Source organism: Manacus vitellinus, unplaced genomic scaffold (genome assembly GCF_001715985.3).
Source record: "Manacus vitellinus isolate BGI_N305 unplaced genomic scaffold, ASM171598v3 scaffold_13_pilon, whole genome shotgun sequence".
Taxonomy (NCBI): Eukaryota; Metazoa; Chordata; class Aves; order Passeriformes; family Pipridae; genus Manacus; species Manacus vitellinus.
This window is the reverse complement of record NW_021938999.1, coordinates 17,805,035-17,828,412: the sequence shown is the minus strand read 5'-3', so window position 1 is coordinate 17,828,412 and position 23,378 is coordinate 17,805,035. Positions and strand designations below refer to the sequence as shown.

Below are 23,378 nucleotides of genomic sequence, written 5' to 3'. Positions count from 1 at the left end.
AAACACTGGGAGAGCTGTGTGATCAGTAAAGGACTGGTATGTGTATGCTGCTTCTCACAGCATTTAACTGAAGGCAAAAAGCTTGTTCAGGTGGAGTGAAGTGCAGTGTTGAAAGCTTAAGCAGATGGGACTTAAGGGGTTCATGAAATAGAACTAGGAGCAGCCCTGTGAGTTCCAGAATGCTTTGGTCTGTAACCAAACCTGGTAAGCACCGAGAGGTCTTAGGGTTTTCCAGCAAAAGGATTTTATTGCAGTTCTGGTCTGGCTGTCCCAGGGATGAAGGTCAGGATGAAAATTTCATTTGGTAAATAAAGTTACTCGGACTGTTGATAAGAGGAAACCAAAGAACAGGTCGTTAAAAACACTTTGGATGGTTTATTTGTGCAAGCCCTTTGGATCACTTGGGTGGATCCTAGACTGGAGCCCCTGATGCTCTGATGTGCTGTGGTAGATTATACTCAAAGCAGGAAACAGTGAATCATTCTAGTACTCAGTGGCATAAATGTGGTCATAGTCTGTCCTTTTTAGTAAAAATGATGCAAAACGTTCTTGGTTCAGAGGTTCACTGCCCTGTGTAGACAATCTGTCAAACATCTGCCATAACAGCGTGCAAAAGTCTTTCTTCATACATTCCTAAACTTCCTATCACTATTTCCCTATCACTGCTGGCTGCAAAAGCATTTCTGAATAAGCAAGCACTTTCTTTCCAAAGCATCAGTCTCTTCCTTTTGCTTATCCACTTATCCACAGGCTTAATGATTCATTTGGCTCTTTTGCAACTCAGGAACCTCTGGTGAGGTCACAGCCGCCTGGTTGTGTCATCGAAGTGCATGACAAAAAAGGAGGAGGCTGGCTAGGAAAGGAAATGCTTTTGTTTATCCACAAACATCTAGATAAGCAGAAGTTGTGGGTAATGAAAGCCGGAGAAACTTGGTGGTAGCAAAATGAGGCTGTGATCAAACATGAAACTTTTAAGAGCAGGTTAGAGTGTGGTTGGGTTTGCTCAGCATGCTCCTGAGAATTTATCAGAGAGAGCTATGTAGGAGAACAGAATAATCTGCTGATGAGGGGAATTATAAAAGAAAGAGCATTTTTATTTTGTAGAAACAAAGTATGGTTTGAGTTGGAAGGAATTTTAAAGATTCAGTACCATGCAATGGGCAATTCAATACAATACCACACCTTCCACTACACCATATTGCTCAACCTGACCCTTCATTTGTCATCAGGTTAGATAAGTCCTTGGACCTGATCTCTCTTGGACAAAGTGGGTGCTTCAGGAGGAGGTTTTGGTGAATAGGAGCAAAGATTTGCTGTTTCTTGTCAGGCCAATGCTCTCTCTTGCCCAGTACCTTGCTGCTAAACAAGTTCCAGAATATAAGAATGATCCTAATGTAGCACAGCAAAGTCCAGAGTAGCAGTGTCTGAGTGATGCTCAAATGCTCAAAAAACTCTTAAGAACCAAAAAATGTGTATCTAGCACTGACTGTAACATTTTCCTGGCCTCTTCTCAGTCAGGTCCAGATGCTTTGGAGGAAGCATTGAGAGTGCAAGAAACAATACACTGTTAGGAAATAACCTAATGAAGGAGAGGCATTGCCCACTCCTGGCAATTAACAACTGGCTGCTGTGGTGATGTTTCTTTATTTGTGTAATCCTCTCTGGGGTAACCATAGGGAGACTGCTATTAAGGCCAACGTTTGGATTTGTGATTTAATCTAATTCTTTGGCTTTAGTGGTTACACACATCAGTTTGTGTGGTGGAATAACTCTGCATACATAGAGGAATTCTGACTCTGCTTCCCCGCCTGAGTCAGGGTTGAGCCAACATGAGGAGATGCTCTGGGCTGCCAGGGAGGACCAGAGTGGGGGCCCTGACCTCTTGTGGTGACTGAGGAACCAGGAGCACTCGTGGCAGTGGTGTATCTCAATCCTAGGGGCTTTGTGCTTCTAGGTGAATTAAACCTCCAAAAATCTTGGAAAGGGGAAAAGTACATCATCTGCCTAGTCAGCAGCCAGGCTGTGGTCCATGCCCCTGTGTGCAGAAATGGTATTTTCTCATTTTCAATCTTTGCTTATATTTCTGGTGGACTATGCTTTTTTTATAAAATTGTTGTATTTGGTATACCTTTAATGTTTTGTCTGAGTGTAAATGTCTGCATATGTTTGTAAAGGCAAAGAAAGATGCTCGTCATGCCATTGCTGTGATTAACAAGAGCAGCTTTCAAAAAACACCAGAACTATATTTGATGGTTGTGTTTCAGTGAACAGCTTTCAAAGAAAAAGCACCACTTTAAACCATGGCTTTTCCTTTCTTCTTTCAGGGGTGCATTCTCCGAAGTTGTTTTGGCTGAAGAGAGAGCAAGTGGGAAACTCTTTGCAGTCAAGTGCATTCCCAAGAAGGCACTGAAGGGAAAGGAAAGCAGCATAGAGAATGAAATTGCAGTGCTCAGAAAGTGAGTATCAGACCTTCATTGCTGCCTCTTTGCTTCAATTAGACTCTTGCATTTAAGGAGCAGGAACAGTGATGGACAAATGTGACTGATAGTTTGTTCAGCCCGTCACAGGCAGACAAGATGACCCGAGTTTAAATGGTGCTGAAAACGTTTTGAGAAATGCTCTGGTTCTCTTTTGTGTTAATGCAACCAACTGACTGCAAAGTTGGAAAGAAGAGGAGTTAGGCTGCAGTAAAGTCTTTGATGCTTTAAGAAGTCCTTATCCACTAATAATATCAGCAGTTGTGTCAAGGGCTTTGAGGAGAGTAAGAGCAGGTTATAATTTTCAAATGCATAAAACATTCTGTATGCTGACTGCTCTGAAATTATGATATGCTATGGATTGTCATAGGAGATGGTGGTAACCTGTGCCATGGAGAGGTACCTCTGCCACTTCTGGAAGGAGATTTATCGGGGTTGTCCACAGTGTGAAGTTTTTCCTCACTGTGGCTGGAACATATGCATAACAAAAAGGCATTTCACAATTGCTATGAATTCCCTGTAGTCATTAGAGGCTTGATCCTTATCTCTTCCTCATCTTACAGATTCATCTCACCTGATTTGAGACATTTGGATCTGAACTCATCACCCTTGACTTTCTTTCTAGGAAATGGAGAGAGATTGGTCACTGTAGGATTAGTTCATGTAGTTTGTTTTAAACTTCTAAAAGTACCTTAACTTCTCATTGAGTTAAAGGTAGTACAATTATATAGAACTCTATGTTGGACTGGAACATTGATTCCTGCTGCACTGCTGTCCCGAGTGGGACTTCTTGCCTCAGCTTTTGGTCATGTCAAAGCTGATGGCCAATCATGTGGGCACTGTGTGACAGAACAGATCCTAAAATCTACCTGGATGAACTAAATGCTCAGACAGCCTAAGCCAAAGGAGCTGGTTCAAGGGCAGATTCAGCCACCTCAGTAGACAGAGGGGATCCTCTTAAGTGGAGGACATAAATGGGGCTCCAAAGAGCTACAAGCATTTGTAGCAGTTGCTTTTCCATTGCTGGGCCCACCTCAGGTCAGTACAATGTAAACCCAGTGACAATTGCAGCCTGTTGTCTTGCTGTGTAGAGTTATTGAGAACCTGTCATAAAACTCCATAACCAGATAATTATGACCAATAACCACAGCTTGAAAGTCTTTATGTGTATGGGTTTGTCCCCTGGTACTCATTTGTGGGGTGTAAGAGCAGCAATATCGACATGCAGTAAGAATTGCCTTGCATCAGCCTTGAACCTAGGCTGGTAAAGCAGAGAAATCATTTAGATTATTTCTTGCTTCTTTGTTGTGAAATGTTTCTGTTCCCTGCAAACAATTTCCTGAGAAACCAGGAGGCAGCACCCGGACTTTGCTATTCCAGCTGCAAGGGCAGGAGAGTGAGTAGGCGGAAAATTCCTTAATTTCATGCAATTAGATCTACTCCGTCTCTTGTCCTATGCACGTTAGGACCTTAAAAGAGATTTTTCCTTTTTTTTTTCCCCCCGGATTCTTCTACTTAGCTGTTGCTAATACAAACTTTGCATGTCATTGCCTTTATTCTGAAAATAGACATCCTTGCTTGCAGATGCAGAATTGAATTTGTATGTGCCACCAAGGAAACATTTAGAAAATAACAAACTAGATCTACATACAGTTGAGGAGATATCAACCTGTTTCTCTGTTCAATGAATTCTCTGCTTCAAAAGCTGTCAGTAAAAATAGATTTGAGGCAGGTTGAATGGATCCTGAGCATCTGTTGCTAAGCTCCAAAGGTATCTAAGTGTCCTTGCTTTTGTTTCTGAAAACTTAACACTGAGTGGGGAAGGCTAATTTGTCTGATGACTGGGTGGGATGCCAGAGCTCTGGGCTGCCCTGCATAGCTGTGAGGTGGCCACAGCCTTAATGTGCCATTAAGAAGAACCTCTTCTAAAGGGGATGTGCACAGAGCATGCCTGGCAGGAGGAATTGGTCCCTGTGCCCTGAGAGGAAGGTGTAGAGACGCAGGGGATGGATGCAAAGCAAACGTAAATGCACGCATGTGTTTCCCTTTCTGGTTTTGCATGATGTCTTTTGAGGGTGCTTAAACTCTGATGGGATAAAAGTCCCAAAGGACAGCCTGCCTAGCTAAAATGCAGGCAAACTCCTTGTGATCCGTCAGAGTGGGATCTCTTGTCTGACACTGGCCTTTCTCCCCCTTTGTTCAATCATTAGATTTTTGTCTTCCTCCTGATAAGCTCTGTGCTTTCTGGCAGATATCTGTCAAATGTTGTGAAAGGCAACTCTCATTGAGTTCCCCTGGTTGTGTGTCAAATGGGGGTCAGCTGGGGGATCTTGAATATACTCCCTGCAGCTTCTGCCAACTCTTGTGTGAGCTGCTAATGCCCCTGTGTGTGGCGAGCAGGTTTTTAGGGACAGTCAGTGATTGTGCTGGCGTGTCTAGGATCAGTACACACAAGTGCCACCTACACTTTGCATCCTTAGGCTGCGCTGGTGAAGGTTTGTCGCCCTGCCAGTCCTGCCAAATCATTCAGATCTGGCAGAATCAATATGGAAGAAAGTTTGAATTATGTTTTGTGTTGAGGTCATATTTTAAATAACATTTTTTAAATTCAGGATTAAAAGTCTGTGCATGGAGTACTATAGGCAGTAGACTCTGGTGATGAAAGCATGAATCCAGTGACCAAAAGCCTTGGGTCCCCTCTGTCTGCCGCTTTCCTTCTATCACAGGAGTTATTGTCTGTCTCAGTATTTCTTGTCTGTGAAACAGCCTTTATTCAAAAGACTTTTGAATAAACAGTTTTACCTGCATTTATTTTCCTGTCCTTTCTTGTGTCAGCAGACATTGAAGAGTGGGTGTGACAGGGGAGGTTTCTGAGCTGGGCTTTTAGTGTGAAAGAAGAACTTCTGTCAGTCCTTCTGTGTGTCTGAACTAAAAAGCTGTTGGAAGTATTAATCCTATACTCTGTGTAGGGGAAGGTCAGTGATCCCCATGTGAAGTACATGGAAGGTAGGAGATTTTATCTCTCTGTCTGTGGGCTCGGATGCTCTTGCTGCCAAAACAAAATGACACATTTTAGAAGCGATGTTCTGCTAACAGAGGAGAGAGCTGCCAGCCAACTGATCTGCATGTTTGTGTGAGTGCCAGAGTGAATCATGCATACTCCATAATTCTGTTTTTCCAGCCATGGCCAACAAATCTGTTCTTAAAAAAGAAAAAAGGCGGAAGAGCCGTTAAGTCAATATTTACGCCTAGCAACCTTAACAGGGTTCTTCCAATATGGACTCTTTTGTGTCCCGTGGAAATCCATGGCAACATTCCCCGAAGACTCGGATGGGTGGGGACGGAGTGGGAAGGAGCTCTCTGTCGAGTGCTGTGCTGGGAGAGATTGAGTCTGCAGTTAATCCAGGAGCCTGAGCCTGACAAAGCATTTAAGCATGTGTCTAGTTTTAGAGAATTATTGTTTCCAGTGAAATTGGTGAGGAGGCTGAACTCACCTTGCTGAGCTCAGGCCTAAAAGAAGGCTTCAGAGCAGGGTGAACGTCCCACTGGACAGCTGTGTTTGGTACCATATCTCAGGAGAAGAGTCTTCTTAATGTCTTCAGCTAAGACATTAAGACATGGAAAACATGCTGTGGTTTAGAATCTGAGGAAGAAAATGGGATCTCTAGGACAGGGCTATCACAGCTCCATTAACTACCTGGCTGTGGGGAACAACAGCACACAGACGCCTTTGTGCGGCACAGACTTTTTCTGACCTGACATGTGGGGAATTTCATAACCTGCCCTGAAAACAACCGTGTTCTGGTTTTGAGCAGAAAGAGAAATGTGATCCTTTCTATTGTTTGCTGTAGAATAGCGGAAATTTCTTCCACTTATGGTAATTGTGCAGGTGTGAACACGCTGAAAGAGGAATCATCTGCTAGACAGGTTCCTGAGGGAAGTACGTGGTGTGAAGAGTTGGGCTGTGGAGAAGCAGCAATCTGAGGTTCTAGTTAAATAGAAAAAAAGAAAAAATAATGCTTGTAAGAGTCAGAGAGAAACATGCCTGATTTGCTTGTTGATTTTGTTCTGTTTTTTTTTTTCTTACCTACACCATTATTTATAAGCAGAAACTCTCTCTGTTACCGTGGATAATACCTGCACAATCATACAGACTCAGTGCTGAGTCAGAGCAAAGCAAGGGAAGGAACAATAAACTGTGTGTAGCCCTGCACCCAGATGTATTGATTGCTTAATGGCAGTAATGTGCTCATGAAAGTGCCTTGTTAAGCAATACTATTTATCTAGTAAATCATACTCTGCTTTAGATAGTTTCTGCTGAACAGGGATTTTTAAAATAATTTCTAAACTACTTAAGTATCTCTTATGCTCTCCCCCTCCTCTTTACTCTCCTAGATCCTCCGGAAGAGGCACTGTTAAATTCCTTATTACAAATCAGATCCATGTCTTATTGGGGTCTGAAGCTACTTTTCCTGTGAAACAGCTTGAGGGAACTGTTCCTAGCAGGTCAGCTAAAATTCTGCTGGTGCTTTCCATTGTTGTTTCCTTGGAAAACAGGGGGATGGGGTGTTCATGCAATGATTCATGCCCTGGCTCTGCCTCACTCCTTGAATGCCTGCACCTACAGCCAGGAGCTGCTGCTGTAATAAGAAGGGAAAGAGGAGGGGAGGCATCCTCCTGTAAAATCTGGGAGCTCAGGGCTGTACCCATCACAGAGCTAAACAAAAAGCAGCAGTGAAAAGTTTTCCTAATGTGGGTGAAAGTGTGGAAGCTCCTGCTCTCTCATAAATCAAATGATGGTCAAAGGGGCCCCGTGCTCCATCCTGGAGGGCAGTGCAGTACCTGGTGTTAAAGAGGACACCCTCGATAACAAATGTGGAAGAATCACTCCTTCTCAAGATTTACATGAAGGCTAAAAGGATGATTAAATAAATCAAGCCTTTTTACTCCTTTTCAGCAGCCCATTGACAAGATCCCTGTAAAACCTCTCTGTCCCAGGTTCCTGTCTCTGTAAGGCCCCATCCCTCCGGAGCTAACCCCATAGCCTCTGGGAAGATGAATCCAAATTTAGTTACATTAGTTACATTAGTTACCTCTTATTAAACTCTTCTGTGCAATTTAACTCAGAATCAAAGGCCACACTAATTCTGAATAAAATTGGCCATGCAGAAGTTTAATGTGCCCTAACATAAATTCTGCCATTTAATTAATTCAGATGAATGTTCTTCAGTGACTTTCTGGGACAGGCCCATCTATTCTAATCTTTGGGTCAAAAAATACAGCCCTTGAAGACCCATACTCCAGTTTCCCAGTCGGGAGGCTCTTCTGGTGCCCACTGATGTTCTCCTATGGTAATTATTTTTCTGTATGAGGTCACACAGTTGAGTACTAACATAAAAGTGATGGTAGTTAGATTGCGTAGCTGATGCACAAAAACCTATGGGATTGAGTTTAAGGGATTAATGACTAATTACTTCTTTGCACCCCAGAAATAAGAGCTCTTTTTACTGTCAAGAAATGGATGGAATGGGTAGGGAAGAAAAAAAAATTAAAAAAGCACTTGTCATCTCTGTCTGTCAGGTATCATCTGATGCTTTACTTACCCTGTAGACTAAATAGGCTTTCTACTTTTTTATTTTTTCCCCTCTCTGAATAATGGTGAGAAGATAGGCTGCCTCAGCAAGAACTGGAGAGACAGCTGGTTGTTATATTAAGTAATCACTTTCAGAGAAAGCCTTTATGTAGATTTACTTGTTAAAACCTGGCTTGCTCATAGCACTGCAGTTGCACTGGAGTGACAGAAGGCTGACTCTGCTCTCCCTGTGCTGCCATGCTCCAAGCCCTACCAGCTGCAAAATCAGGGCATCCCAAAAACCACTGGGGCTCTGAAACCCCAAGGATGACTCAGGGTGCTCAGACGTGGCCACCACTTAGGGGGTGATACGGGGTGGTGCCATTAATGATGTTGATGTCAGTGGTGGAAGGGTAGGGCCTTTCCAAGAATATATTTCCTGGCACCACACATGGGTATGCTTCATCACTGCCCCCAGCATCTTTTGGGCTGATCTGGATGCCTGGTGGGACCTCAGTGCCTGCCCATGGAGCTGCCCTTACTGCTGGGTTCTTCGTCAGGCATCCCTGCTAGGGAGGCAGGCAGGCTTGGAAAGGAGCCAGGATCTATAAAAATGCTTCAGGGTAGGGGGACAGTTGGGCATGCCTGGAGGCTGACATCAGCTTAAACCATGAGATCATCTCCTGGATCAAGGAGATGCAGACTGGATGAATTGCCCTTCTCCAGTTTCAAGCGAAAAGGAATATGACCCTTTATATGTGGATATGGCACAGGACAGCTCTGCCTTGGCACTAGCAGTTGGCTCCTTGTTAAGTAAATCATTCTTCTGCAAGGAATTTATCCAAGTGAAAAAAACGTGAAACCTGAAACAAAGCTGACACCATTCTTGATCACTAAGATGCTGGAAACTTTTTGGGGAAGGACTTTGCAGCCAGGACTGCCTGGATTGCATTTCATGCTAGATTAGATGTAAGCAGATGTAGGGAAACAGATCAATGCATCCTAAAAATCCTTAAAATACATTAAATGAGAGAGAAAAAAAATCCCCTCTGAAGTTGTAAACACAAACAAAATCCTTTGTATCTTCTCTGGTCTTGCACAGTTCCATTTACATGCAGTGTGCTGGATCTACCTTCAGGGATAGTGTGTGGTGTTTCTGTGTCTGAGCCCCCTTCGTGCTCTGCATACCCAGACAGTTGTGTTCCTTCAAGGAGGTTATTGTGGGCTAAGTCATTTCTCTGTAATTGCTGGGTGACAACACAGCTGTCTTCTCTTCTGGGTGGTGATGGTTTACCAGATCTCCCTTGCATAACTGTTGTTCTTCAAGGTCACCCCATACCCTGACTCATCTCAAAAAATGGCATATCCGTGTTGGGAGGAGGGTGCTGGTCAGAGGGGATGGGAGCACATCGTCACTCAGTGTGCTGATTTTTAAAATAATTCCGTGTGTTATGGAAGAAACAGCTGCTTTCTGAAATAGTTGTTCTAAGATGGGTTCAAGTTAGCAGAATGGCTTTGTCAGCTTTAGGCGATGTCTGCTTCTATGCTACATAGAGTCATAGTACATCCTCAGCTGGAAGGGACCCAGAAGGATCATTGAGTCCAGCTCCTGCCTCTGCACAGGACACCCCAAGAATCACACCATGTTCCTGAGACCATTGTCCAAACACTTCTTGAACTCTGTCAAGCCTGGTGCTGTGACCACCTCCCTGGGTACCCTGTCTTATACATAGCTGTAATAACAAAGCCAGGGTCCTTTCAGAGCACTTAGCTGAAGAATGAGAATATATCCCCTATTTCCCAGTGCTTAATACTTGGTAAGATGGTTACAATTGTGTTTCAGTGGTACAAGTATCTGATTATATGTGCCATTTTCTGTTACCTAAAAGGAAAGAATTGTTAAGATGCATAAAGACTCTTTAATAAGATCTAACAGTTCGATAAAGGACTCAGCTTTATATCTGGATGCATAAGGTCTGCCTTTGTTACATTCACATGTTTAAAGCTAAGAGTTACCTCATTTGCAAGTACACGCCTTTGGTAGTAGTGAAAGCATTTTCACCAGTTCTTGCAGCTCAGATCTTCAAGGATGTGTTCGTGCCTAAAAGTGGCTAAGGATGTACTTCTAGGTGGCTTCGTTAGGCAAAATACTTCTTCTTCTGTTTTCTCTCCCAAGATTCTTCATAATATGGAACGCTTTGTCCGAAACTAAGTTTGTTTTTCTTTTTTCCATGGAAGTAATTTTTTTCATTTGGAAGACATATGAAAGGCCATTTAAAGGTCTCGTGGCATTAGCAAAGTGAAGATGTCCTTGTCTAAATATTACCGACCTGTTGCATTTTACCTGTATTCTCTAACTTTGTCTTGAACTAGAGGAATTCAGTGTTTTGTAACAAGCTGTTGTGATGTGCTGGTGGAACCAGCTAATTTCTAACCTCAAGATGACCGTATTTTGATGATGGGTAAGGTTTCACATGCGTAGTCCAAACACCTCAACGGATAATCCTTTATCTTACTTTCATGCTGTTAAAATTCATGGCAGTAACTCATAAAATTCTGGAGTATTTGCATGGTGAAGTAGAGTTATAATTTGTGAAACACTGCATGAAGGAGAATAAGTAAATGCAAGGTAGGAATCATCTGGCCAGCTGGAAGCATCCTCAAGGTACACAGCTGCATCTGAGCTCAAATCTCACTTGCAGTGGAAATCATCAAATATGCATTTCTAAGTAGATCAGAATGTACAGGGAGGAAGAACAAGTATTCCAAAAGTGTCAGTTCAAAAAGGTAGAAACAGAAGTCTTATCAGAAATGACAGTTTTCGTGAGTACTCCTTGTCCAAAGCAGTTGTTTGCTCATGGTTGCATGCTAAAATGCTTTGTGAACACAAGTTGCTGTATTTTTGGCCTTCATTATATTAAATTAGACCAGTAATGTTGTCAGTGGGCAGGTTTTTCTCATGTAAGACACCAACAACTTACACGTCCTGTTTTCACTTATAGAAGATGAATCACGGTTAAGTTTTGTGTCTCATTAAGGTAATGAATCCAGGTGTCTTAAACCAGAGTTTGGTGGAAGGGAGATGGTTCTGACCACAACAAAATGGGGAAATATTTGCATTTCATCCCACTTTTTGCTGCACTGGGTTAAACCTGACAGCAGCCTCTGTGTTTGGAACATATCCAGTACATCCTGAACTCACAGCTGCATAAATTAATTGGTATTTGACCAATTAAGTCTGCAGCTGTCAACTGTGATATGTATTGTTTTTTCTTATAATGCTTACTCATACAACACTTTGTGTTCACTAGGAGTTTTGAAGGAAAAAATTTTTTTTAAAAATTAAATCTATAGGTATGGATTTTATCTTTTAAGAAAGATAGACCTACAAGACACTTATTTAGTCTGTGGGCTGCCCTAGTGATCAGTTTGACCAAGGAAGCAGTAATGACGACTTTGTTCCAAATTAAACACTGATTATCTTTTTTAAATCAGAAATTCTAATTTTTTAATTGTGCCTTATTTTCATAAGGCATTGGCTTAATCAGAATAGATAACTTTTATACTGAATTAAGAGTGGCTGTACTAGAGGATTGTGCTTCTGCAACTATAGGACTTTAAACCTATTAATCCAGCCAGGTTTCAAATTAAAGCCTGATATTTTCCATGCTTCCATCCATATTTCCATGTCTCTGGCTATCATACATTGGGCTATATTGCACAGCTCTTAACTGTGCAGAAACCTGTTTGTTTTAATACTGACAATTTGTATTAGTAAGTTGGGTATGAAATAATTTCCCTAAGGTTAGGTGACAACTAGCTTTTGCTTTTACTTTGCCAGATATTTTATCAAATGAAAATTGTGGAGCATTACTTTAAACAGGGATGTTTTTGCCTCCTTTATTACTCCTTTTTTTTCTCCAGGAGAGTAGACATGGGTGAATTCAAGCTTTCTTAGGGATAATATGTTCTCCTTTGAAGGCACTTAAAAATATAATTAGCAGAATTTATTTCTATTTCTTGAAAGTTTGTTCAATAATTTTGAGAAGGGATATTAGTAGGAAGCTTTCACAAATAATCTAATATATATTATATCTCTATACTGAATCAAAACCAACTGACAAATGCATCACAGTGAACTGTGCCAGACATGTTTTTGCACACCAGCACTGTCTCCTTCTGAGATTAGTCCAAGATTTCCATATATAATCCGTTTGGTTCCCACCAAATAGAATAACAACCTGCTTCAAATATCTTCATACCTTTGTGATATCTCCTGTCTTGGTTGACGCACCAGGGATTAAACTGGGACCTTTCTGGACTTACACATACATATCTTTACAGCCTCAGCTAAGCAGCCAGTCCCTGCAGGCTGCTGGAATGGATTCAGGCCTTGGTGGAGTGGGCTCTCAGTACAGTAAACTCATGCTGAAATACTTGTTTGAAAAAATACACATCGGTGTGGGGCTGTTTTTCAGCTGTTTGAGACTTTTTTCCCCCCTCCACCAAAAGCAGAAGAGTTCACATGCAGCAGCAGCATTTGGCATAATATGTTTTGTCGAGAAGCATCTCTCCAGACCAGAGCAATCTGGTCACTCCCATGTCTGCTGTAAACTTCATAATTAGAAGAGAAAACAGCGGCTGTTCAGAACTTTGCTCTCAAAAGGGAGAGGGGTGGATTTCTAACTGAAAACAAAGAGGAAAGGACTTTTTCATTATTCTGGTTATGCTCTCTTATGCGAGCCACAACAAATAGGACATGATCCACCAATATGCAGCTTTTCTTGGCATTTATACAGAAGTGCCAGTATGCCCCTTTCTGTGCTACAGTAATACCGATGGCTGCCTGCTTTTATATTTACCACAAATGGGTTGGTGGGAGGGAATCTGAAAATTCTTGTGAAGTTCGAGACTTTTCCTTCTGTGTTTTTTTTGTGTACATGAGAAAATTGCCATTGAGTGAAGCTGCTGTGTGTCCCACAGTGTTTATGTCTTGGAGGCATCATCCTTGCCATTTATGGTGTCCAACACACACGTCCAAGCCATGTGGCATCAATGTGGGTAAACGAGCCCTCGTCATTAACAAATAGACATGGGTAATATGATCTAATGCTATTCTGGTCAATAGGAAAATTCAAAGTGGTTGAACTTGGTTACATGACTCCACGAGGCTCCCTTGAGAATCTCAGCCCAAAGCAAAAGGGGAAAGAAAGCGCGAGCTGAGGTCATCCGTGTGGATTGCAGGGCTTTGTCTGGTGCAGTCATGCAATATGGACTCAGGGCTTTATACACAGCAGAAGTGTTGCATAGCCCCCTTTCCTCATTTCCAGTGCCTCCTGAATTGCTATATCTAGAAAAAGGGCCATAGCCCAGACTTGTGGCTTCACTGTTCCAAAGGCAGTCACTCCTTCTTCGTGATCTTGTAACTCAGGCTCAGCTGAGCCAGCACAGGATCCTGCCTTTTCTATAGAACTCTGTGCCATCTCTGGATTATCAGTGGGAACAGTGGGTGTTTTATGGTGTTACTGCTGATTTAGGCTGCTGTGCTTGAGGCCAGACTTCAGTCTGCAGAGAGAGAATCTGCAGGCACTGGCCATGTCCCCTCTCCTCCCTCCAGGTAGCTATAGAACTAGAACAAGGGAATCCAAAACACCACTTCTGTGAGAGGATGTGGAACATGGTCTGCATCTTACCCAGTGGGGTTTTCTCCTGCTGGTATCATTAAGTTGGTTTTCCTTCTAGAAATTGGAAGATCAGGCAAGAGTTCTTCACCAAACTTCACCCTGAAAGGATGGGGTTGGCAAGTAGAGATTTTTCTCCCCTCTTTGCTCTGATTTACTATTAGGATGCTGAATTGCTGATTTTGTTTAAAGTTCCACCTGCTATTAGAACCATATGTTTCTCATTTTCTTTCTTATGATGACGTAGTTTGCACTCTTACCCAAAGCTGTTTTCTTAATAGGACCAACTATATTTGGAATCACTCTGAATTGCTCTTCAAATGGAAGACTGATGTCAGTATTTCTGGCAATTTTTCACTATTTTTCTTTCCTCATAGATGAGTGTTAAATAACGATTCAAACTGGGAACACCTACACCATTTTATTTTAACATGGTTTGATTTGTTTCGTTTTAGTGCTGTACATGCTCCTAGAGTAGCTGGTATAGGTAAACATATTAGCAGGGTGATTTGTGGAGGATTTAGTAAATAACCAAAAGAGTATGTCAGTGAGTGTAGAGGGTTGTGCTTTGCATCAATTTACACACAGTGAAATCTCATAAGGTTTAGGGATATGGTCCTGTGTTGACTCTGTCACATCCATATCTCAGGTGGACTTCAGTGGCATTTTTAAAAGCATCTGCATAGGACAGTGATCTGGATCTCATTTGAGAGAGGTATATCCTTTTGAGAGGGAGCACTCAGCTCGGTCTGCTGCTGACCTTGGCCTAACACCATTTGGAAACCTCTTTAAGACTCTCTTATAAAAAGCAACACACCTTTGTCAAGAAAAAAAAAATGGGACCCAAAGTGCCCAAAAGCTTGGGCTTGTTTTGGACTTCGTGTTTCAGCAACTTGAAACTCTGTGTTTAATTCTGGAAAGAGAAAGTCACTCACCTGATCTGCCCTTCTGCATCAAGGGGGCTGTCTTATTTCATCTTTTTATGCTGCGTGGATCTCGATAACAGGATTTGACTAATGCATGGTGGTTAGAAAGGTAGCCAGGCTTCGTGGGAGTCTCCTGCTTGTACACTACAACTCCTTCAAAAAAAATACTCTACTATTCCCATTTGTCTGGGAATTTGTCAGGGTTTAACTTCTATTTACTTGAGTTTGTGTTTCGTGATATATTAAAAGATCTGGTGTTTCTTTAATTTTCTGCCTGTATAGGTCCCTGTTTTGTGGAATCTCTCTGTTTTTACTAAGCAGAATTGAGTAGGATTCTTCTTTATAGACACCCTTGGGTACTTGGAGAATATTTTGGATATTCCTCATGTATACTCTGTAGGTAGAAGTGTTCCCATGGCATACAGTGCTTTATGGGGAGCATGGCAGGAAAAAAATTGGGGTAATCCTGAAAAGACCACTTGATTTGGCAATAATTCCTGGTGATAATCCAGATTTTATCTTCATTTATTAAATCCATTTATTCCCCTTGTAAGTTTTGGTTAACTGAGAGGTAGAAGGAGCTGATTTTAGGAGCCCACCGACATCCTGGGGGTGAGGCACAGCAGGGACCCGTAGCCAAGGACATGAAATATATAGAAACAGGGCAAAAGGAGGGGATTTGGTCAGGGAATCAGTACTCTGACTGCTCTGCATGATTTGTGTCCTGTTTTTAGGAAAATTAAAGAGCATAAGCCCAAGAGCTTATTCTGGAAATGGCTTTATAATAATGGTTTTCAGCCATTTGAATAGGCAGGTACCTAATTTTTTTTCCAGTAGCAGAGCCAGCTCCTGCACAATAATTTAATTTGAAACTCATGACTGATGGATTTACTTTTTTAGTTATCTTTTACAGAGTCTGTGAAGCCCACAGATTCCCAAGGGTCTGCACTTCCCTGGGTGGAAACCAGCCCTCTGAAACATGGAGGAATGAAAAGAAACTCTAAAGAAAATGACAGGAGAAAGAAGAAGCTAATTGTAGCAGGTGAAAGCTGAAACAGAGGAGCCATGCTGGGTGCCTCCAGTAGCAGTACAGTTGTGCAGGAGTTAGTATCACATCTATTTTTCAGGAAACCCACGTATATTAACTACTTTTTTCCTAATAATACTTGAACTTGCAGCATTTTTAATTAACCTCCCAAGAATCTCAGCCAGCCCTTGCCTGTTGCTGTGGCTGTGGCCACTCTACAAGAGAGAAGATGGTGTTAAGGGATGTTGGTGTAACTGAGAGTGCTGGTGTTTGTTCTTGGGCCTGGCCATAGTTTCCCTTCTCCAAAGTGGATGAAGAAGCTCAGAAAATACTTTCTTCTGAGCCTATTTCAGACTAAACTTTTCATTTGAGGGTCCTAAAGGAACATCTCTTCCTGGCTACCCTTCCTGACATGTGCACCAGGGTTTGTTGGGTGATGGCACAGTCCCACTGAAATAACATTTATGAAGCAAAATTGTAGCCCTTACCGAGTTATATAAATATCAGCATTTGGCACCGTTATACAGAGCCAAAAGTATTGCTGGGAGAAAGCAGTTAATTAAAAACTGCTTTGCAGGGCTGTGCTTTTCCTTGTATTAAAAATAAAGTGGAACACTGTGAGCAGTTGGTCTTGCTGTTTTATAAACAATTTTCCTCACACTTTCTCCTCTTTACTTTTGATAATGGTGAGGAATTATACTGCTTATCAAAGAAGCTGGATTGAGTCTGCTATGGTAGGATCAGAAGCTTTTTCATAGCTCTGCCAATAGGATTTATTTGTCCTATAACAGAGCAAAAATGCTCCTTGCTTGGGATCATTCCACTTGTAGTAATCCCCCCTTCCCTAGAAGCCATAACACACGCACATTACTGTAAATAGAAAATATATTTAAACATGACACATGGCCACATGGATGCTTTTAAGATTGAGTAATCCAGGAGAAAGGGGGAGTGGAGGAGCAATAGAAGCAAGATGAGAAGATTCAAGAAAAAAGTTTCTTCAGCTTGGATGCTGAAAAGGTTCCCAAACAGTTAATTCCTACTGCATATTTTTGTGCTCGTCACTTAAAATAGAAAAAAACCTGAAAGTGACCACTAATGCCAAGAATTTGAATGGGAAGTGTGAACCCCCTTGCAAACTTATAGCTTGTTCAATTCACCTTTAGTATTTCATAGACAGAGGAGTTACACAGGCGAGCTCTAAAAGCTATAAAAAAGAAAGTGAAATTATGTGCCAGATCATTCTTGCACTCAAGGAAGTGGTTTCCAAGTGTTATCAGAGGTGTATCCCTGTGGTTGAGAGTCAAGGCTAGATGCTGGCCGTAGTCATGGCTGGATAAAGGTTTGAAGATGCGTGGACAAGGACTCAGACCTCACCAGTGTTCATTGCCTGAGTCAAAACTAAATCAAACAGGGGCCAATAAGCCCTCAGGGCAGCAGAGGAGAGGGAGTTCAGGTGTTAGTACCACTGGCTAACCCAGATCTCTTTTGCCCCATCCCTGCAAATGATGATGCAGGGATGGCAAATCTGCTGCTTGAGTGAGCTCTTCCCGCCCTCCCTGTTCTGCAGTGAGATGCCCATGAGGATTTGTGTCAATCTGAGGAAGCGAGTTTTGTGTGTAAGGCGTCTCGTACAGAGCACAGTGTGCACCATGTATTACAAAACAGGTTTGTCTGTAAATGACGCTGACCTTTACCGTGGTGCAGTCTGCCTGAAAAGAATGCCCTGAGGAGACACACTCCACAGCAGACACCACCGTGATTTCTGTAATTTGTGTGTGGTATTTCTGACCGAGGAAAGGCTAAGCCATTTCTGTGCTGTCACTTCCCACCAGATACCTTAACACCTTCTTGTCCAGTCTCTGGCCAGCAATTCTGCTTTAAGTCATATTATTTCAGTAGGAATGGACGTGTAGAGCATACAGAGAACTTCAGTAATTTTACTGTTTCCTTTACTGGAGTTAATCAGGTTCCTCAGACAACTAATTTGTCTGTTATAAACAGAAAAGCCACATGCAAGCTGTCATTGATCACTGTCCTTGAAAGTGTTAAAAAACCATGTGGATATGGCGCTTGAGGACATGGTTTAGTGGTGAACATGATGCTGGTGTTAACAGTTGAACTTGATGATCTTAGAGGTCTTTTCCAATCTTAATCATTCTAAGACTCTAGGATTCTTCATTGTGGTATGGCCCATATTATAAACGCATTTGTGTGTGCATTTCTCAGCCTCAAAGGAATATGTTTAAGCATCACAGTTCATAGCTATCTCTCTCCATGGTATCTTGGCACTGTGTTTGCAACACTGCAAACAATGAAGTACAAAAAAAACCCCTTCTCTGCCTGTGAAGAGGTGGAAGTGTTTTGTTAAGGTCTGCGGGAAAAGCATTCGTGAAGAAATAGATCTTTCAGCAGATCTGATGGTGACAAGGACATGTGTATTGGTAGAAATCCATTGGATTGTGGTTGAGGGCCCACCCTGGACTAATATCCTTTATTAGCAATTCCTGTGGAAAAATAGAACATCACTTTGCCCAAACAGATACTCTATCTCCTCCTGCTCACCTTCAGGAAGCTCTTCCAGAGTGTTGGATCAGCCATTGAGATATCCTTTGTACTTTCCCCTTGGACTTGTTAAACCTGTTGTGTCTGACAGCTGCTGCTGAAATAACTGGGTTTGGTAGAAAGGTGGATGCTCCCTGGGATAGCATAAGCTTAACTTAGTGTATGAGTTCTTTAGACTAGTACTAAAACCTGTTCTTGGATGCCCTCCAGAGCAGGGGATCAGCACAGGCTGAAACACTGTGGTGTGATGCAGCACAGGGATGTTTGAGCGACCCACAGTGAGAATGAAACTAGGCAGCGAGCCCAGTTTCTTGTGAACTTTTTGGTCTGATGGGCAAGGCAAATATGCTCACCTGGAGTCAAGGTGTGGATCAAGTCTTTTTGTTTCCTTTCTGTGAACTGGAAATGGCCCCACCTCGCTCAAGACATCACTGCAGTGGGATGCCTGCCCTCAAATAGTTAAGTGCTGATGCTTGTCTGAAATGTTTCCTTCTTCTGGGGAATGTGTTAAGCACTAAATGATGCATGAGCACCTTGAAGGGAGGTGTTACATTCTGTATGAAACTGTACACAGACTATTTTTCACTGATGATTTTATTCAGGTTCCAGGCTAACTTGACATGCTAAACAGGCCCTGAAGCGAAGCAGCAATTTGCATTCCTCTAAACAAACACATCCTCTAATTACTGTTTTAAAGGTGATCTCACTTAGGAAGAAGCAATAGAAAATAATTTTATAGGGTGGGACACATGTCAAACTGGCACTGGCATGAAAAAAAATGTCTTGAAGTTGTAACAACTTGTCTTTATGCTTGACTTGCTGCATTGCTTGCCCTGAATTTAGTAAGATCTTGGGTGTGATATTTCCTAGGAAAGATTGTTATCTCAGGTATTAATGTCTGTCCAAATTGCAAAAATGGTGTTTTGCTCATCAGTTGGCCTTCGCTTTATGGTTTTTGCTTTTATTATTTGCTTCTTCCCATGCATATTTTAGCAGGTGAGTGCCTGTAGTGTCAGCTGAGCGTTGAACAGGGCTCTCCTGTCAAGGTGAAGACAGGAGACACTATAGCCTAAGTTGGAAGAGCCTATCTATGCAGGAAGGGCTGTAACAGTCTCTTAACAACCACACACGTGGTACAGGGGGTATTCAGAACACACAGTTGTCAAAGAGTTGTGTCTTGAGGAATGTGCAATAAAGACAAGCCAAAACCTCTTAGTAATTAAGATTGCAGTCAACTTTCATTATGAAGCCCAGCTTCTGATCCTCTCTTCTCCCTCTGGCCACAGCTTACAAAATTTTTAATTGGCCTCAAAAATGACATATTTATTTTCAAATAGTCTGTTTTGATTTCTGCAGCATGAAAAGGAAAATAAACCAATTCAGTCTTAGTGACGGACCACAAAATGAATTGGCATTTGTTAAACTCTTCTGTGTGTTCTTCTGAAGCTGCCATCCCTACCTTTACCTGCCATTGGCAACGATGCTGAGAAAGTTATGGGTCCTCTGCTCTCGTCTGTGAGGGATAATAATGACAGCAGCTTCAGTTTGAGCTCACTTTTTGATCTCCCTTACAGCATGTTGGAGATAATGACAGTATAATTACTCTATATTATTTTTTAAGTATCCCTTAAGAATTTCCCAAATGCTATTTATGCTTTCACTTTTTAAAAAAAATCTGAAATTATTTAGTCAAAAATCAGCTGTATTATTTAATGAAATTGCCCTCTAGTGTTCTAGGTTGAGGTTCTTATTTGTATTAATCTTTTCTGTTGCTTCTGTTGTGCGTTTTTTGTATATAAAACCCTCTTCCTCACACTCTGAGAGTGTCTCCATGCCTGGAGAAAGCAACCATTGCCCTGAATTTAGTAAGATCTTGGGTGTGATACTTCCTAAGAAATCATTAGAAAACATCCCAACATACAAGATCCCTACAGTCCATATTAGTAACGGAGAGAGAATAAAGAATTTATTGAAAGTTCTTGCCATCTGATTTGTTCTTTCACGTTTCAACAAAGCATGTGTAATATTATCACAGACTGCAGCCACAATATCATGGCAACATGTCTGGGAATGGGCCAAACATACCAGCACTTGAGATACCAGCCTAGGCAGATACTCAGCAAAGAGCACAGGAATATAAAGAACAGAGAAGGTGGGAAAAAAAGAAGTTTTTAGCTGTACTGCACTGTATGGATCAGTACAGTTCACCACCAGAAACCTGTTTACACTTCAGAAAACAAACACTTGTTTAAACAATTTCCTTCCATTAGAATTCAGTCAGAGGCTTCTTTGTTCAGACTCTCCCAAGATGGTTGTTTATTCTTCATCCAAAAATACTTTAGTTTCATCAGAGGGAACTGTAGTATGCTTTGGCTAGCAATAACTCGAGTTTGCACAGTAAAAAGTTGCTGCAATAATGGCAATAAATGGTGACTTTAACAAATGCATGTTCCCTTTTATAAGTGGGGTTGCTTGTGGTAGGGCAGGAATTGTGTGCAGGCTGAGGGACGTAGCTGTTTTTGTATGAATATCATGCCTAACTGAGTTTACATGTTTGATATGATCCTGTCTGACTCCAAGGAGATAAATTAAGTTAGGTTCTCAGAAGGGAAGTAATTAGACCATGAAACAATGGCTCTATGATAAGGCACTATGGCAGAAAATGTCCTTGAATAAACAGGGAGTGGAGGGAGCTCTTAGCAGAGAAATACAAGTTTCCTCTGCTCTCAGCAGATCAGCAAAGCTAAGACTTCTCAAAATTAAAATAGCAGCCAAGGGGGCTGCTATAGATCTGACAGTCCTGGCTTTGGGGAGAGAATAGGTTAGTTGGGGAATGGTGCTGTCAAGAAATCATCAGAGGTAGATGCTGCGAGGAAAGTCCTCAAGGTGGGTGAGCTCCAGGCTTCAGCCTTTTCTCTTTCTTGTCACAGACCTGCTGTGAAATAAATAGTGAAGTTATTTCCTACAATCAATGTCCACAGAAAAACAAAGCTGAGAGGTGCCAAAAGTAGAGGGACCATTTGTGTGAAGGTGCCAGGAAAACAAGGAGTCGGCACGTTGGAGTTATGGGGCAAGAGGGCTTAACCAACAGCCTTCAACCCAGAGAAAGGTGGGAGAAGTGAAAGAAGTGCTTGACATGAATTTACTTTTCTTAAATGTAGCAAATTCCCAGGCCTTTGTACTTACTGAGACACCAGTTTTTTATTATTTTGCCTGGCCTTTAGTTAAACAAATAATAAATGCTACCACAAGGAAATACTGGATCACCCTCCTTTGAAATTATCTGATACGATACCTTGTTTGTTTGGAGACTCAGGCTTTAAATCTCTTCCTAGTTACATTAGTTTTACATTTGTTTAATTATTTTTACTTCAACAATGTTGTTTCTGAATTAAAATCTAACTGGATGTAATCAGCTATTAGTGTGAGCAGCTTGCAAACAGTGCCAGTGGGATGCTGAAGGTTTTTTATGTGGATCAACCAGAGTATCTGGCAACTTATGATTGTGAGAAGCAATGGCATATTTTCTGTACAAATGCCTTAAAGTAGCTGTTGTACCATCTTATCAGGTTTACATGAGCTATGGATCCCTACAGAGATGGGTATTGCTTGATTTTTCGTTGGATGAAAGTTGGTATCACCACTGGCTTTATGCATGGGAGGGATCCTCTTTATCAAACAGTGTGATTAATCATACTGAATCCTTAGAAATTATTTAAAATAGATTTTACTTCTAAAAAATTAATTGATATTGTAAAATGTGTAACAGTCTCCATTTCAAGGGGAATCACCTGGATATCATAGGTTTGTGTGTTAGAAATCCATGAGTATTTGACTAAAAAAATCAGGCTGTGAGTGAGATTTCTCAAGGCAACTTGGAGTGGACGGTTGTGCTGAGGCACAGGGAAGTAAGCACTTCTGCCTCAGTTCTGGATTGTGATTTGAAATTCGGTAAAGAAAATGGCCTTTTGATTTCAGCTGCTGGCCTCACTCCCTGCTGTGGATGGACACTTCATTCACACCACCACTCAGCTAGTTTACAAAATGATGAAAAGTAAATCCTGTTTTGAAATGGAGGATCAGTGTAGTCAAGGGGCTGTAGTGAGAACAGAGGGTGTGCACAGATCTGTCTTGTTTTACACTGCAAACCATCACCACAAAGTAATGCACCAACTAGATCAGGAATTGCCAAGTTTCTGGCAAATTTAACAGAGGTGTTAAATCATCTTGCTTTTGGAATTATAAAACACAGGTCATACACATACCTGCTCAAAGTTTGGAAGCTAATTTTAGACTTCTGTTCTTTTTAATATTTTTTGTGGGTAGGCAGGGTAAGCAAGGAGACATTTCAGTCTTGGAAGAGCTTAGCAGTACTTGCTGGAGAGTCATGTTCTAGCTTTTTCTAACCACCTTTAGAAATGCTTTTCATAGATAATAACCTCAGCAGACACATACATGGACGAACTCTGGAACTAGGAAGCATCTTATGCAGCCGGTGGATTCATCCTGAGAGGCAGCTGACAGAGTTATTTTCAGAAGGCAAACTCCTTCCTCGGGGTTTCTGCAAGGGAGGGGAAGTTTTCAAAAGGAGCTGTGCTCCTTTTCAAAAGGAGCTCTGCCAAGTCAGCATATCCTCAGGTTGTTCTGCTTAGGCCCTGTTCCCAGCTGGTATATCTTTCTCAACGGGTGCTGAGAGAGGTCTCAGTTCCTTTTCAGGCTGAAATCCCCTCCCTTGGTGAATTTTTTCACTTTAAAGGGCCATTCCTACTTTAATCAACTGAAAGTTGAGTTCCTTTGGGCCATTAGGCATATGTGTTCTTCCTCCCAAGAGAACTGTTATTTTGGCAAAAAAGAGATGGAAGTTGTTTATCTGCAGAGCTCTTTGGCCGAGTCCCACCTTCAAACTGCGGCATTGTTTTTTGGAAGGAAAAAGGAAACCCTGGGAGCCAGGTTAGGATACAGATTGCCTCCATGTGTTTCAAGGCCTGTGGAAATGATCTGTGGAGAAAGCTGAAATCCTGAGGGCAGCCCTTCAGAAGGTTGGGTGGAGATACACATAGAAGTAGGCAAAGGCAGTGCCTGAACTCCTGTCCTGGGTCAGGAGGAGACTACACCTTCCTATGATCACCC

General features: G+C 41.9%; 1 protein-coding gene across 3 annotated transcripts in view; it reads left to right on the top strand.

Annotated features, from left to right (window-relative positions):
- CAMK1D (calcium/calmodulin dependent protein kinase ID) overlaps window positions 1-23,378 on the top strand; it is a 216,429-nt gene that overhangs the window by 90,169 nt on the left and 102,882 nt on the right. For all 3 annotated transcript variants that reach the window (XM_018068141.1, XM_018068140.1, XM_008926178.2), the window contains exon 2: window positions 2,325-2,456. In XM_018068141.1, coding sequence (XP_017923630.1) covers window positions 2,325-2,456 — 132 coding nt within the window. The remainder of the gene's footprint in view (window positions 1-2,324; window positions 2,457-23,378) is intronic.